Source organism: Trichechus manatus, unplaced genomic scaffold (assembly GCF_000243295.1).
Source record: "Trichechus manatus latirostris isolate Lorelei unplaced genomic scaffold, TriManLat1.0 scaffold00010, whole genome shotgun sequence".
NCBI classification, from domain to species: Eukaryota; Metazoa; Chordata; class Mammalia; order Sirenia; family Trichechidae; genus Trichechus; species Trichechus manatus.
In genome coordinates, this window is record NW_004443946.1 from 30,424,730 (window position 1) to 30,437,263 (window position 12,534).

Genomic DNA, 12,534 nt, shown 5'->3' on the forward strand with positions numbered 1-12,534 from the left:
AGGGAGAGCAATTAGGGTCACATAACAATGTATGTATAAATTTTTGTATGAGAGACTAACTTGAATTGTAAACTTTCACTTAAAGTACAATAAAATAAAAACTAAAATAAAAAGAATAATCCTGTATGAGTGAATCACCAATCGTATCCTTTTTAGGTGTGTACATTTCTGTAACTAGTCAAAGTCAAAGAATGCCATAATGAACTAAATCACAGGTCACTTAGTCTTATGTTGTCTCTCATCAAGGCACCAACCCCAGAATTATTTGTTCAATCATTCACCAAGTACTGCATGCGTACTATGTGCCTACTATGCACCAAACTCAATTCTAGACACAAGGGATAAAGTAAACAAAACAGATAAAACTCCTTGCCTTCATGGAGTTTGTATTCTAATTGAGAGAGACAGACAGTACAATTGTATGGGTGTAAAAACGGCATGAGGGCAGTGTCTGACTTCCTCTAACTTCACAAGGGGAAAGGAGAATCAAGATCAACAGCCCAAGGCTGATTCCTGTGAGGTGGTCAGAGATGCCTTCTCTCTCTGCCCTCTACCAACTCTGACACCAACCGTCCCTCCCACAGCACAATTTCTCCGCTGGGTTAGATAATTCATTGCCATGACTGCAGAGAACTCAGACAATACTCACAATTATGGGGTTTATTAAGGAAGTAACAGGTTACAATTCAGGCTCAGGAACACTCAAGTTATACAGTTCCTCCATAAGGACAGCCTCTTCCCAGCCGTGCTCACAGGCATGCCTCTCCCTGGCCCTAGGCCTCTGCCCAAAGGCACTTAAGCTTTCTCTCTCTGTGGGCTGGAAAGCCTACCACGCCGTCTCCTCTGGCCAGGCCTCTCCTGCTAGGTCTCTCCTGCCACTACTCCTCACTGTCTTCAGGATTACTGCTCACTCTCTCTCTGTCTCCTGGTCCCAGGAGCCTCCCAGCACAGGGATTCCAGGTCCAAAGGAGGTGCAGGCCCCTGGCTGTTCTTCCCTGGAGGTAGTGGGATTTCTCTCTGCTCTGGAATTGGCTCTCTTTTAAGGCAAAACTAACCAATCCCCTTGGTCAGCGACAATTATCCTATCACACGTTCCCATCCAATCACCTGGGTGAGAGTTATAAGACCATGGCTAGAAAGACCACACAAAAAGGATCCATGGCACCGCAATGGGTTCAAATACTAAATTGTAGCATCTAGCATATAAGTCTATTGATTGATTTTCATACACACTTTGAATTTTGCCCCTGTGAGGCAAAATTATAAATTTAAGATATTATAAAATTGATATATGGCTTTTGGAAGGAAAAAAGACATTAACACAAAGGCATCATAAAAGACATAGCATTTCAGTTGGCCCTGATGAATGACAATAAGCTGGGGAATAGGAGGATAAGCATTCTGTGCCCAGAAAACCAACTAATTTAAATATGGGCATATGGTAGGATACAGAAAAAGATGGGTTAAGCTTGAGTCAGATCCTGAATATCATTTGAAGAATTTGAACTTTATTCTACGAGCAACTGGGAGACATTAAAGATTATTATTTTCTTGCTTTTTTGTATTTTTAACAAAGGAGTCCCTGGCTGGTATAAACAGTTAATGTACTCAGCTGCTAACTGAAAGTTTGGAGGTTCCAGTTCACCCAGAGGCACCTCCGAAGAAAGGCCTGATGATCTACTTCTGAAACATCAGCCATTGAAAATTCTACAGAGCACAGTTCTACTCTGACACTGCAGCACAATGGGGTTCTCATATATATGGCCTTTCTGACCTTGGGTTTATAATTCTGCCAAAAAATAACTGGTTGAGCCACAACTTGCCCTGTGATTGTTCTATTTTATGTACCTTGCAGGGATTGGACACTTTACTATGCAAATAAGGTACGTAAAACACTTGTGGGGATTGGTCGATTACTGTGCAAATTAGATGACTGTGATCTTGGTGGGAAGAGTAGGCTTATAAAAAGGCCAATCCCACAGTGGTGGAGGAGGACCTCACTACCATCAAGAAGAACCTGGAGTGGAGTGTGTCCTTTGGACCTGGGGTCCCTGTGCTGAGAACCATCTAGATCCAGGAGAGAGAGAGAGCTGTAACATTGGAGACAGTAGGAGATGGCATGAGACAGCGATAGACTGCACAGCAGTACAAGTGGCAGGAACCAGGAGACCAGTGTGAGATGGCTGTGGTGGGCTTCCCGGCCAATGGAGCAAGAGAGCTGGGCGCTTTCAGGCGGGAGGCTTGCTGGTGGAGTGGTGTGCCTCCAGGCACTTGTTGGTGGAGCTAGGCTTGTCGACCCATGGAGCAAGAGAGAACTGCGTGCCTTCAGGCAGTAGGCTTACTGACTGAATGGAGTGCCTCTGTGTACTTTCAGTGGAGCTAAAGTAACACTTGCCTGAGCAGGGCAAAGGACAGGCTGAGAGTGAGGCCCAGCAGTGGAGGCCAGGCTGAGAGCGAGGCCCAGCAGTGGAAACCAGGCCAAGAGTGAGGCCTGGCAGCGGGCAGGACCAAGAGCAAGGCCTGCCTGCGGGCACAGCTGAGAAAAAGCTGAGAGCTGTCTTGGTTAGAAACTCTCCTGACTAAAGAACTGTATCCTGTCTCCTGAGTTGTTCCTGTTACTTCCCTAATAAACCCCATAGTCGTGAATATGGTCTGTGAGTTCTATGTGGCCATGGCAACGGATTATCAAACCCAGCAGAGAAGCAGCCAGTGCTGTGGGGAAGACAGCTGGTATCAGAATTGGTAAAAAGGTTGGATAGTGAAGGTATGGTCTGACCTGCACCTCACAGGAAATAGCTTTGTGCTGATCTTGATCCTCATCCCTCCTCTTGAAGTTAGAGGATCTGATGGTAGTACTAGGTTACAGGCACACATGGGGTCACCATGAGTTGGAATCCACTTGACAAAACTGGCTTATCTTTAAGCAGAAGGTGACAAACAAGCTGTATATTTGGAAGATTAACAAGTGGTAGTGTATAAAAAGAGCAAGAAGAAGGCAGTTAGGGGTTGATGCAATAGTTTAAGCAATAGGTGATCAGAGCCTGAAACAGCAATGCGGCAGGGGGAACAAGTAAAAGGGAGAGAGGCACAATCAACAAATTCTGACAAGTGCCTGAAGCTGGGGAAAGTTGACTAAGACTTTAGGCCTAAATAACTTTGAAGACAGTAATGGATTTAACTGAGATAACAAAGAGAGGATGCAATGAGAAAAACTGCAGCATCACTTCTGTGATGATCCTATTAGGAATACATAACCTGAATCCTAATCATGAGGAAACATCAGGCAAATCCAAATTGAGAAATATTCTATGAGATAACTGGCCTGTAATCTTTAAAAGCATCAGCATCATGAAAGCCGAGGAAAGATGGAGGAACTGTGACTGAAGAAGATGACAAAAGATGTGACAACAAAATGCAACACATGATTCTGAACGAGATCCTTCTGCTATAAAAATCATTGCTGAGACACAAGCAAAGCTTAAATTGGGTCTGAAGATTAGGTCAAGATTAGTTATTTTATTAATTAATATTGTTTTCACATCAATTAATTAATGTATCAGTGTCAGATTGTGATTGGGTAGGAAAATGTCTTTGCTTGTAGGAAATACACTAAAGTATTTGAGATGAGGGGTTTCAGATCAGCAACCTACTTTCAAACGGTTCAGGAAAAAGAAGTTCTTTGTGCTGTACTTCTAACTTCTCTGTAAATTTGTGATTATTTCAGAATAAAAAAAAGATGACAAAATATTACACTCAGAAATACTAACTCTGACATAATGACTCTAGACCTAATTCATAAGATCTAGGAACAAATATTTAAAATTATTGTGATTTTTTTCCACAATTTTTAGTTCTTCTCCCCTGCCCTCAGCCTCTTAAGCCAGTAGGAAAAAGCAAGAACATCAGGAAGATTAGAATGTACAAATTTTCCCCTACATTTTCCATTTTCTTCTAGAAGTTTCAGATGGTTTCAAAAAAATGAAACCATATGTACATTTAAAAAATAAAGGACACATCAAAGATGATCTTCATGCTTCAACAAGAGAGCTACACTACAAGTCAACAAGGGTCCGTATTGGGCCAAGAAGAAGAAAGCAAGAAATAATTTAGCAGAGATAATATATAAATTCTTTAAGTTCCTAAATCACTCTCAAAACTGAAATTTTGAATAGAAGCTTCAAATTTACAACCACATATTAAAAATGCTAAAAGCTCCAATAATAGAGTAGCTTACAGAAGAGATACATAAATTCATGATCTTAAAAAATACTTCTTTCAAACACACTATCTTCAGAAAAGTGAACCTGAGTCCCAAATGGAGTAGAATGTATGTGGTAATGAGATTAGAACACATATGTGGTAGTTCAAGTATAAAGAACACAACAAAAAAATTGCCATGCTAACTGAAGCTTATTTAAAGCCTCTAGTCTTCTAATTCTTTGAATGATCTGAAACTGATACTTTAGGGAAAAGAAAAGACAGTGAAATTTCCTGGTGACTCTTCACTGTCTTTAGTTCCATCTGCAAAGGAATTCTGTCAGCTTACAGTTTAGCATCCTGTTTGGCAAGAGAACTTCTGGAGTGGCCCCAGGGGAAGGACTGTTTATGGTGAAAAAACTGTTTACAAAAGACCTGAGAAATTGTAATAAATGTGCAGTTGAACAAAATTATTATACCTTGCAAAAAGCAGTAAATATTATGTCAACATGGATTTATGCAAATAATATTTGTATATCTAGTAATAGCAATCAGAAAATTAACATGTAAGGAGATGAAAAGAAAACTACGAAAAAGAGAACCAGTTTTTCATTTCTAATATTCCCATAGACCACCATAAAATCTAGGAGTAGGCACTCACATTATTTGTGACCTTTTCCTCTCTATGCTAAACAGAAATTATAAATGCCATCTTTACCACATAGTAGTGAAGGAGTTCTTCCATTTACAAAAGTCTAAAGCTTTTTAATCTATGGATCTAGGAAGCCTAGATAATCCAAGATGAAATCTAAAACAGTAATGCCCCACAAGTAAACCACATACACACACACACACAAATATAACCATGAAAAAGATGTACAATAAATGAACAGAAAAAGCCAAGAAACATTTTTGTAAGATATATTTAACATCAAGATGAGAAAATTTGCTTAATATAAATTCTACTATATTAAAATAAGATTAAAAGAAAAGCCAAAAACTGAGAGAAAATATTGACAAAGAATTACTATCCAGAATATATAAAACCAAACCTATTGCTGTCGAGTCAATTCCGACTCATAGCAACCCTACAGGACAGAGTAGAACTGCCCCATAAGGTTTCCAAGGAGCGGCTGGTAGATTCAAACTGCTGACCTTTTGGTTAGTGGCCGAGCTCTTAACCACTGTGCCACCAGGGCTCCAGAATATACAAAGAACTACAAATAAAAAAAGACGAACTCATAAAATAATGGGCATAGAATATAATGAGCAGTTGACAGGAAGAAATCTGGGTAGTCAAAAAATATGAATCAACAAACCAAAAAACCCATATGAACAGATGGTCAACCTAATAATCAGGGAAGTGCAAATAAAAACTACAATGAGATATAATGTTTCACACCTATCATGTTGGCAGAGATTAAAAGAACTGACAGTATCTTTTAATATCCTTAGGCAAAGAAATGGGAAAACTCTAACTTTTATATTAATAATGGGAGACTAACCCTATGGGGAAGTTCTACTGTATCCTATAGGGCCGCTATGAGTCAGAATTGACTCAACGGCAATGAGTTAATAGGAAAGTTAATTGATATAAGCACTTAGGAAAGAATTCAGTAACATCTAAAGATGCCCACCATTGTCATTACAAGGTAAAAACCCTAGAGAGACATGTACAAAGATCACTATTGCAGTGTTCTGTAACAACTAAAAATAGCTAACAATCTAAATGTCCATCAATAGGGTAATGAATCAAAAAGTTGGGGTAAGTTTATAATATGGAATACTATAAAACAGTGGCAATGAGAAAGCAGGTTGCAGAAAGGTTCATACAGTATGACATTTTAAAACACAGAACAGTACAGACAGCCCTGATTATTGGAATCCAATCTATTTCTACAAGTGTGTCAGAGGGTGAATTTTTAGTTAGAGGGCCTATATTAGACTATTAAAAACAGGAAAAAACAGAACGTGTTCTTGGCTCTTTCAAAAACTATAATTTGCCCCCAAACTACTCAAACACTCTTAAATACCTACATAACAACCTACCAAGAATTTCTGCAAAGTATAAAGCATCTAAAACACTAATTATCTATTTAAGTCTTAGCAAAAAATTTAGGTACACCTGTGTATAGTACTTAATGATACTGTATAGTATCAGACACATTGTATTTCCCATTTATGTGTACATCTTTCTCAATAAGCTTTAGCACTTTTACACTTTCTTCTAACGTAGGGACTTTTTCGTAACTCTTAGGTTCACACACTTCCTTTGCAGGCTTCTCCACGATGTCACAGACCATTTTCATTAGTAATGTGAGGAAGGTGACTGAGATATTGCACAATGCATTTAAACAACTACAATGGACAGGAGACATGGTCCTACCATGAGAAGAGCTGAAATATGACTGAAGTACAGGCTACATCCTCTTCCCCAGACTCATGTACAACTGAAAATGTTTTTGGTAGTGTGCACAAGAAGATGTATTATTATAGTGGATTTTGATTTAGTTAATTCTCATAAATATTTTTGCAAGTTATTTTGCAAATAGTGAACCTTCACACAGTGTTTAAGATACTTATACTGTCCACTATTTATGGACATATACATAGTAAAAGTATAAACGGAAGGAAGGAGACAATTTCAGAATGTAGGAAAAGCCTGGAAAAAACAGGACCAGAGAGAGGTCTAAAGGAGTTTTATGTATCTGTTTATTTATTTTATAAAAGGGAGATGAACAGGGCAAAATAGGCAAAAACATTTTAAAATACGAGTAGTGGGTACATGAATGTTCATGACATTGTTTTCTATACCTTTTCATGAAATCTGAAGGCCAATAAAATTCTTAACCTATCTGAAACAGGCCAATATTAAGAGCCCACAGAAGCTGTTCATATCAAGAATTAGAAGTTGACACTATACTATACAGGGCAAGAGAACTAGTGTGTGTAGGTCTGTGTTTCCATGTCAACCCAATACCCTTATAAGCCTGCCTCCTGTCAGGACACCCACCCTCCACACAATCCCCACCACCACCACCTTCCTGACCTCACCCTCACTCAGTGGTCACCCTGCACTATTACGCTCCGCCACACTGGCCTTCATGCTGTTCCTGGAATACAAAGTTGCGTCTATCTCAGGGTCTTCTACCTCTGGGTATTTTCATGGCTAAAACCTCCTTCAAAATCCTTCAAATCCTTCCTAAAATCTCACCTTCTCAATGAGGCCTACCGTGACCACCCTGTTAAAGATTACAAAACAGGTCCCCCAGCACTCCTGATCCCCTACCGATCCCGCTTTATCCTGTCCAGAGTACTTACTTTCTAGCACACTAGAAACTCCATAAGGCAGGAACTTTGGGGTGTTTTGTTCTTTGATAAATTCCAAGTGCCTAGAGCAGCACCTAGCATACAGCAGGCACTCAAATATATGGAGAATGACTAATAAAATGTCAATTTTTCTATGCTACAGTACAACCAACTTTTCTCTGCATCCCCAATACTCTTCAAGTATATTCTCTATTCAAATGGCCTGTGGGTTCTGATTCATACATGGTGCAATACTCAACATTTGTGGAATTAATGAAATTCAATGTCCTGGATATGAGACACGAAGTTTCTCTCAAGTCAAGTCATTTCTATTATAACATCCTTAGAAAATTAATAGCAGATACTTCTTTTTAAAGGTCATGCTAAGGCATACGAAAAAGGCCACTGCTCTGGTTCATACCTTTTTTCCTACAAAGACAGTAAAAAGATGCAATCAGTGATGCCATAAAAATAATCGTTACCTTACACACTCAAATCTAAAAGAAATCAGACAAGATTTAATGAAGATCAGGTAGCAAGCTTCATGAGAAATAGTACTTATCTCTACCTTTCTTCATTTTGGTTCAATATTTTTTAACTTCTGTTTTGGTAGAGAAACAACGTAGGCCAACAGAAGTTGTTAATTAAAAGTTTTAAGGAGTAAGTTTTAAAATATATTATTTAAAAGCTGGTAATGACAGTGTTTTTTAAATGGCTGTAAATTCTCTGACATGTCTCTCATTGAAAAGTGGAGTCTAATTCCCTATCCACTTCAACCTGAGCTAGCCTTAGGGACTTGCTCTAATCAAGAGTGTGGTTAGATCAGTACAGGCCATGAGGTTTCTGCCTGGGTCTCTTGGAACACTTGCTCTCTGGAAAGTACCTCTCTGGATACACAGTCACCATGCTGTGAGGATCCCCAGCCATATAGAGAGGACACTCGAAGGTGCTCTGGACAACAGTGCTAGCTGAGCCCAGCTGCCAAGTCATTCCAGCCCAGATGACACGTGAAGGAAGAAGCTTCCAGATGATGCCAGCCCCCAACTATCTGAGTCTTCCCCAGCTGCTTGAGTGTTCCAAGCTGAAGGCCGAGATGTTGTGGAGCAGGGACAAGCCATCCCTGCTGTGCCCTGACCGAATTCCTGACCCACAGAATCTGTGAGCACAATAAGATGGTTGTTGTTGCACGCCACTAAGCTTTGGAGTGGTTACAGAGGCAATAGGTAACTGGAAAACTAGTGCTAACCCAAAGCCTGTATCTAGTTACCAAATTTCGTTTTCTCACTACTGGCAGAGCTCTGATTCCATTATTTATTACAGATAAATCATTTATTCAGAGGTAATGTGTCACACAGATCCATCCTCTAGGACAGGCAAGGAAATTATTCAAAGTTAACTTGGACAGCTGTTAGCCAATTTTTAGTCACCTAAATCTGTGTTGTGAACTGATATGGTTAACGTATCTATTTGAAGTAACTAGAAAAAAGCCAGCCAAAAACCAACAGACAAATACACACACACACACATAAGATCAAAGCACATGATTTCCGATAACACCGTACTGGAAGGAGGAGATAAAGCTGTAGCTGTTGTTAACAGGGAGCTCCTCCATAAGGCTCCTATCCACAACATTAATGAAACATTTTCTTCCCCAAGGAATCAATTCATGAAACTGAAAATGCTATCATGTCACTACTTTGAAAAAACCAACAAACAAACTCTCACTAGAGATAACAAGGACCTACCACAGATCAGAAAAAATATTAAGGCAAATTTCTGATTTAAGAAAACAGATTTAAATTCAATCAAAATTACATGTATCACTACTTTCATGCTTTTCAACGCAAGCCAAATGAATCTCACAACAAAATATTATACAACTGTAAACTGGAGGGCACCAAAGTTTACAGTGTGAAATTGTAAGAGTCAAACTAATATTAGATTAAAATTTAAAACATTAAAAAAGCAACAAGTAAAATTAATGTATGTCCCATACTCATGATGGAAATACATTTTAAAGCTTTTTTAAAAAATAAAAATAAAAAAAACCCTGCAACTTCCACCTAATGCACAATTAAAAAAAAAGACCAGATTTACTGGTTCAAGAGAGATTGGAGGAACCTCCAAGACTACGGCCCTTAGACATCATTCTAACTTGGAAATGAAGTCATTCCCAGAGATCACCTTTCAGCCAAATTATAAACAGGCCTATAAAATAGACAATAACACCCATGAGGAAAGTGCTCCTTAGTACAATCATCTATATGAGACCCAAAGGGCAACATCTGCCCAAAAGCAAAGATGAGAAAGCAGGAAGGGGCAGGAAAACCACACAAGTGGAAACGGGGAACTCAGGGTGATAATGGGGAAAGTACTGACACACTACAGGGATTGCAACCTATGTCATGGAACAATCTGTGTATCAACTATTGAATGGGAAACTAATTTGCTCTGTAAATGTAAACCTTCACCTAAGCACAATAAAAAAATGGGAGAAAAAAAAACCCAACTGCTCCCCTTTATTGTAACTATTCTGTAGTCAACACTGCCCTCTGGTGATCCATGATAAAAGTCAGATGCCAGAAAGCAAACATCATACTTTTATTGTTCATTGTCTATGTCAAGATAGCTACTCTGGACTATAATTCCCATCAAAGACAAAATAAATGGATTTAGGACTACCTTTATTACCTATTGTGTATAATTAGAAACTTGTTAAAAAGGCATCAAATCAAGGACATTAATTCACGGGAAAAAAACAAAAAATCAAGTCCACTGCTGTCAAGTCGATTCCAACTCATAGTGACCCTACAGGACAGAGTAGAACTGCCCCACAGAGTTTCCAAGGGAACAGCTGGTGGATTCAAATTGCTGACCTTTTGATTAGCAGCCAAGCTTTTAACCACTGGGCCTGCCAGGGCTCCAATTCATGGAAAAAGCAGCTCTTAAATATTATGTTAGTAAGACACCACTACACAATGAAGTAGCCATTGACGGTACAGTGCTTAAGCACTCAGCTACTAACCGAAAGGTCAGCAGTTCAAACCCACCAGCCGCTCTGCAGGAGAAAGATGTAGCAGTCTGCTTCTGTAAAGATTTACAGCTTCGGAAACCCTATGGGGCAATTCTACTCTGTCCTCCAGGGTCGCTATGAGTCAGAACTGACTTGGAGGGGGCAATGGATTACATCTTCACATAAAATTGTACAACTCAAGAAAGATCCTGAAGGTGTATTACCTGAGTTATGAGGGTATGTAGGAGAGTCAGATTAAAGCTGCACCATCAATAAACAAGAAACTTCAACAGGAGCAGGTCTAGCTGTGTTTAACCATAGAAACAAAGCCTCCCATGCCTGCCAGCTCTGCCCTTTAGCACACCTGACTCCTTATCTTAAGAAAAAAGCTGAAGAACAGGCTCAAGAGAAAGAGCACGCTTGGCTGCTAAATACTTACTGAGCCTAGGAAATTTTCCAAGAAAAGAAAGACTTACCAAGGCTGGTGCCATCCAGCCCCATAATGCACTTCATAGAGGTGATGATCTGCTCCACAACAGGTGGTGACATAGACGTGGCATACACTGCACTATGAGAATGTGTTCGCAGATAGTCTATCAGCTCCTAGGGAGACAATCAGAGGCAAGTCTTGAATTCACTGGCAGGGTCAGTGCTGCCCTTCCAGGTGCTAGCAGACTCCTTCCTTCTATAGCACTGGCATAGGGACACTTACCTGAGTTGCAAGGTCAACTAATGTGCTCAAAGCATGCAGTCAGCAACAACTGGGCCAGAAACATGGCAAAGTTCTTAGGCTTTATTTTGTTTTTTAAACAAGTCACAACACGGAAGAAAAGCTAGTTTTAAAGAAACCCTCTAAATTTAGGAGAACGTACCATTTGATGTCATAATTTATTTCCAGGCATTACAGAAAATGTCATCTGCATCCCACCCTATGCCGCCCATCTTTACACCCTTAAACAATAGATGGTTCTCTAATATCCGTTTTATAGGCATTAAATATTCTCCAGATACATAGAAATTTACTAAATGACGTTAATGTGGCAGAAACTAAACAGAAATTCACTAGGTCTTTTGTTAGAACACAAGAAAAACCTTGTCGTTCAGTTACAAGGATTTCAAAACAATGAATTGTATATCCCTATCCCTTGATATTGTTTAACTTTACTAAATTTTTAAATAAAATATGCACACAGAAGCTTATAGTATGTATCAGAAGTAAATAAAGAGCTACCTTTAGGTCACAGACTCAAAATGTGACTATAAAACAGTCTACCATTTCAAAAATACTAAAAATTGTAGAAACAACACAAAGCACAAATATATTGTACTTAAATGATCTATCATAGTATTTATTGTTTTTATATCTTTTGGTTCAGCAACAAATCTTACCAAAAAGCAATCAGCTCTCCAAAGTGTGTCTGGTTCTCACCTATGGATGGACAGCTGATCTTTGACAAGGGCTGAAATCCATTAAATGGGGAAGAGCTAGTCTCTTTAACAAATGGTCCTGGCAAAACTGGATACCATTTGCATACAAATGAAAGAGGATCCATACCTCACACTATATACAAAAACTAACTCAAGATGCATCAAAGACCTAAATGTAAAAGCTAAAACTATAAAGATCGTGGAAGAAAAAATAGGGGCAAAGCTGGTGGCCCTAATTTATGGCATAATTAGACTATCAAACATAACTAAAAATGCACAAACAGCAGAAGATAAACTAGACAACTGGGATCTCCTAAAAATTAAACACTTAAGCACATCACTTCTCCGTAAGAGTAAAAAGAGAACCTAAAGACTGGGTGTTATGGATTGAATTATGTACCCCAAAAATGTGTATCAGCTTGGCTAGGCCATGATTCCCAGTATTGTGTGGTTGTCCACCATTTTGTGATCTGATGTGATTTTCCTGTATGTTGTAAATCCTACCTCTATGATATTAATGAGGCAAGATTAGAGGCAGTTATGTTAATGAGGCAAGACTCAATCTACAGGATTAGGTTGTATTTTGA

General features: G+C 39.1%; 1 protein-coding gene across 1 annotated transcript in view; it reads right to left on the minus strand.

The window, feature by feature from the left end:
* SPTLC2 (serine palmitoyltransferase long chain base subunit 2) overlaps nt 1-12,534 on the minus strand; it is a 127,032-nt gene that overhangs the window by 41,195 nt on the left and 73,303 nt on the right. Inside the window, exon 9 of the mRNA XM_004371080.2 lies at nt 10,996-11,122. Coding sequence (XP_004371137.1) covers nt 10,996-11,122 — 127 coding nt within the window. The remainder of the gene's footprint in view (nt 1-10,995; nt 11,123-12,534) is intronic.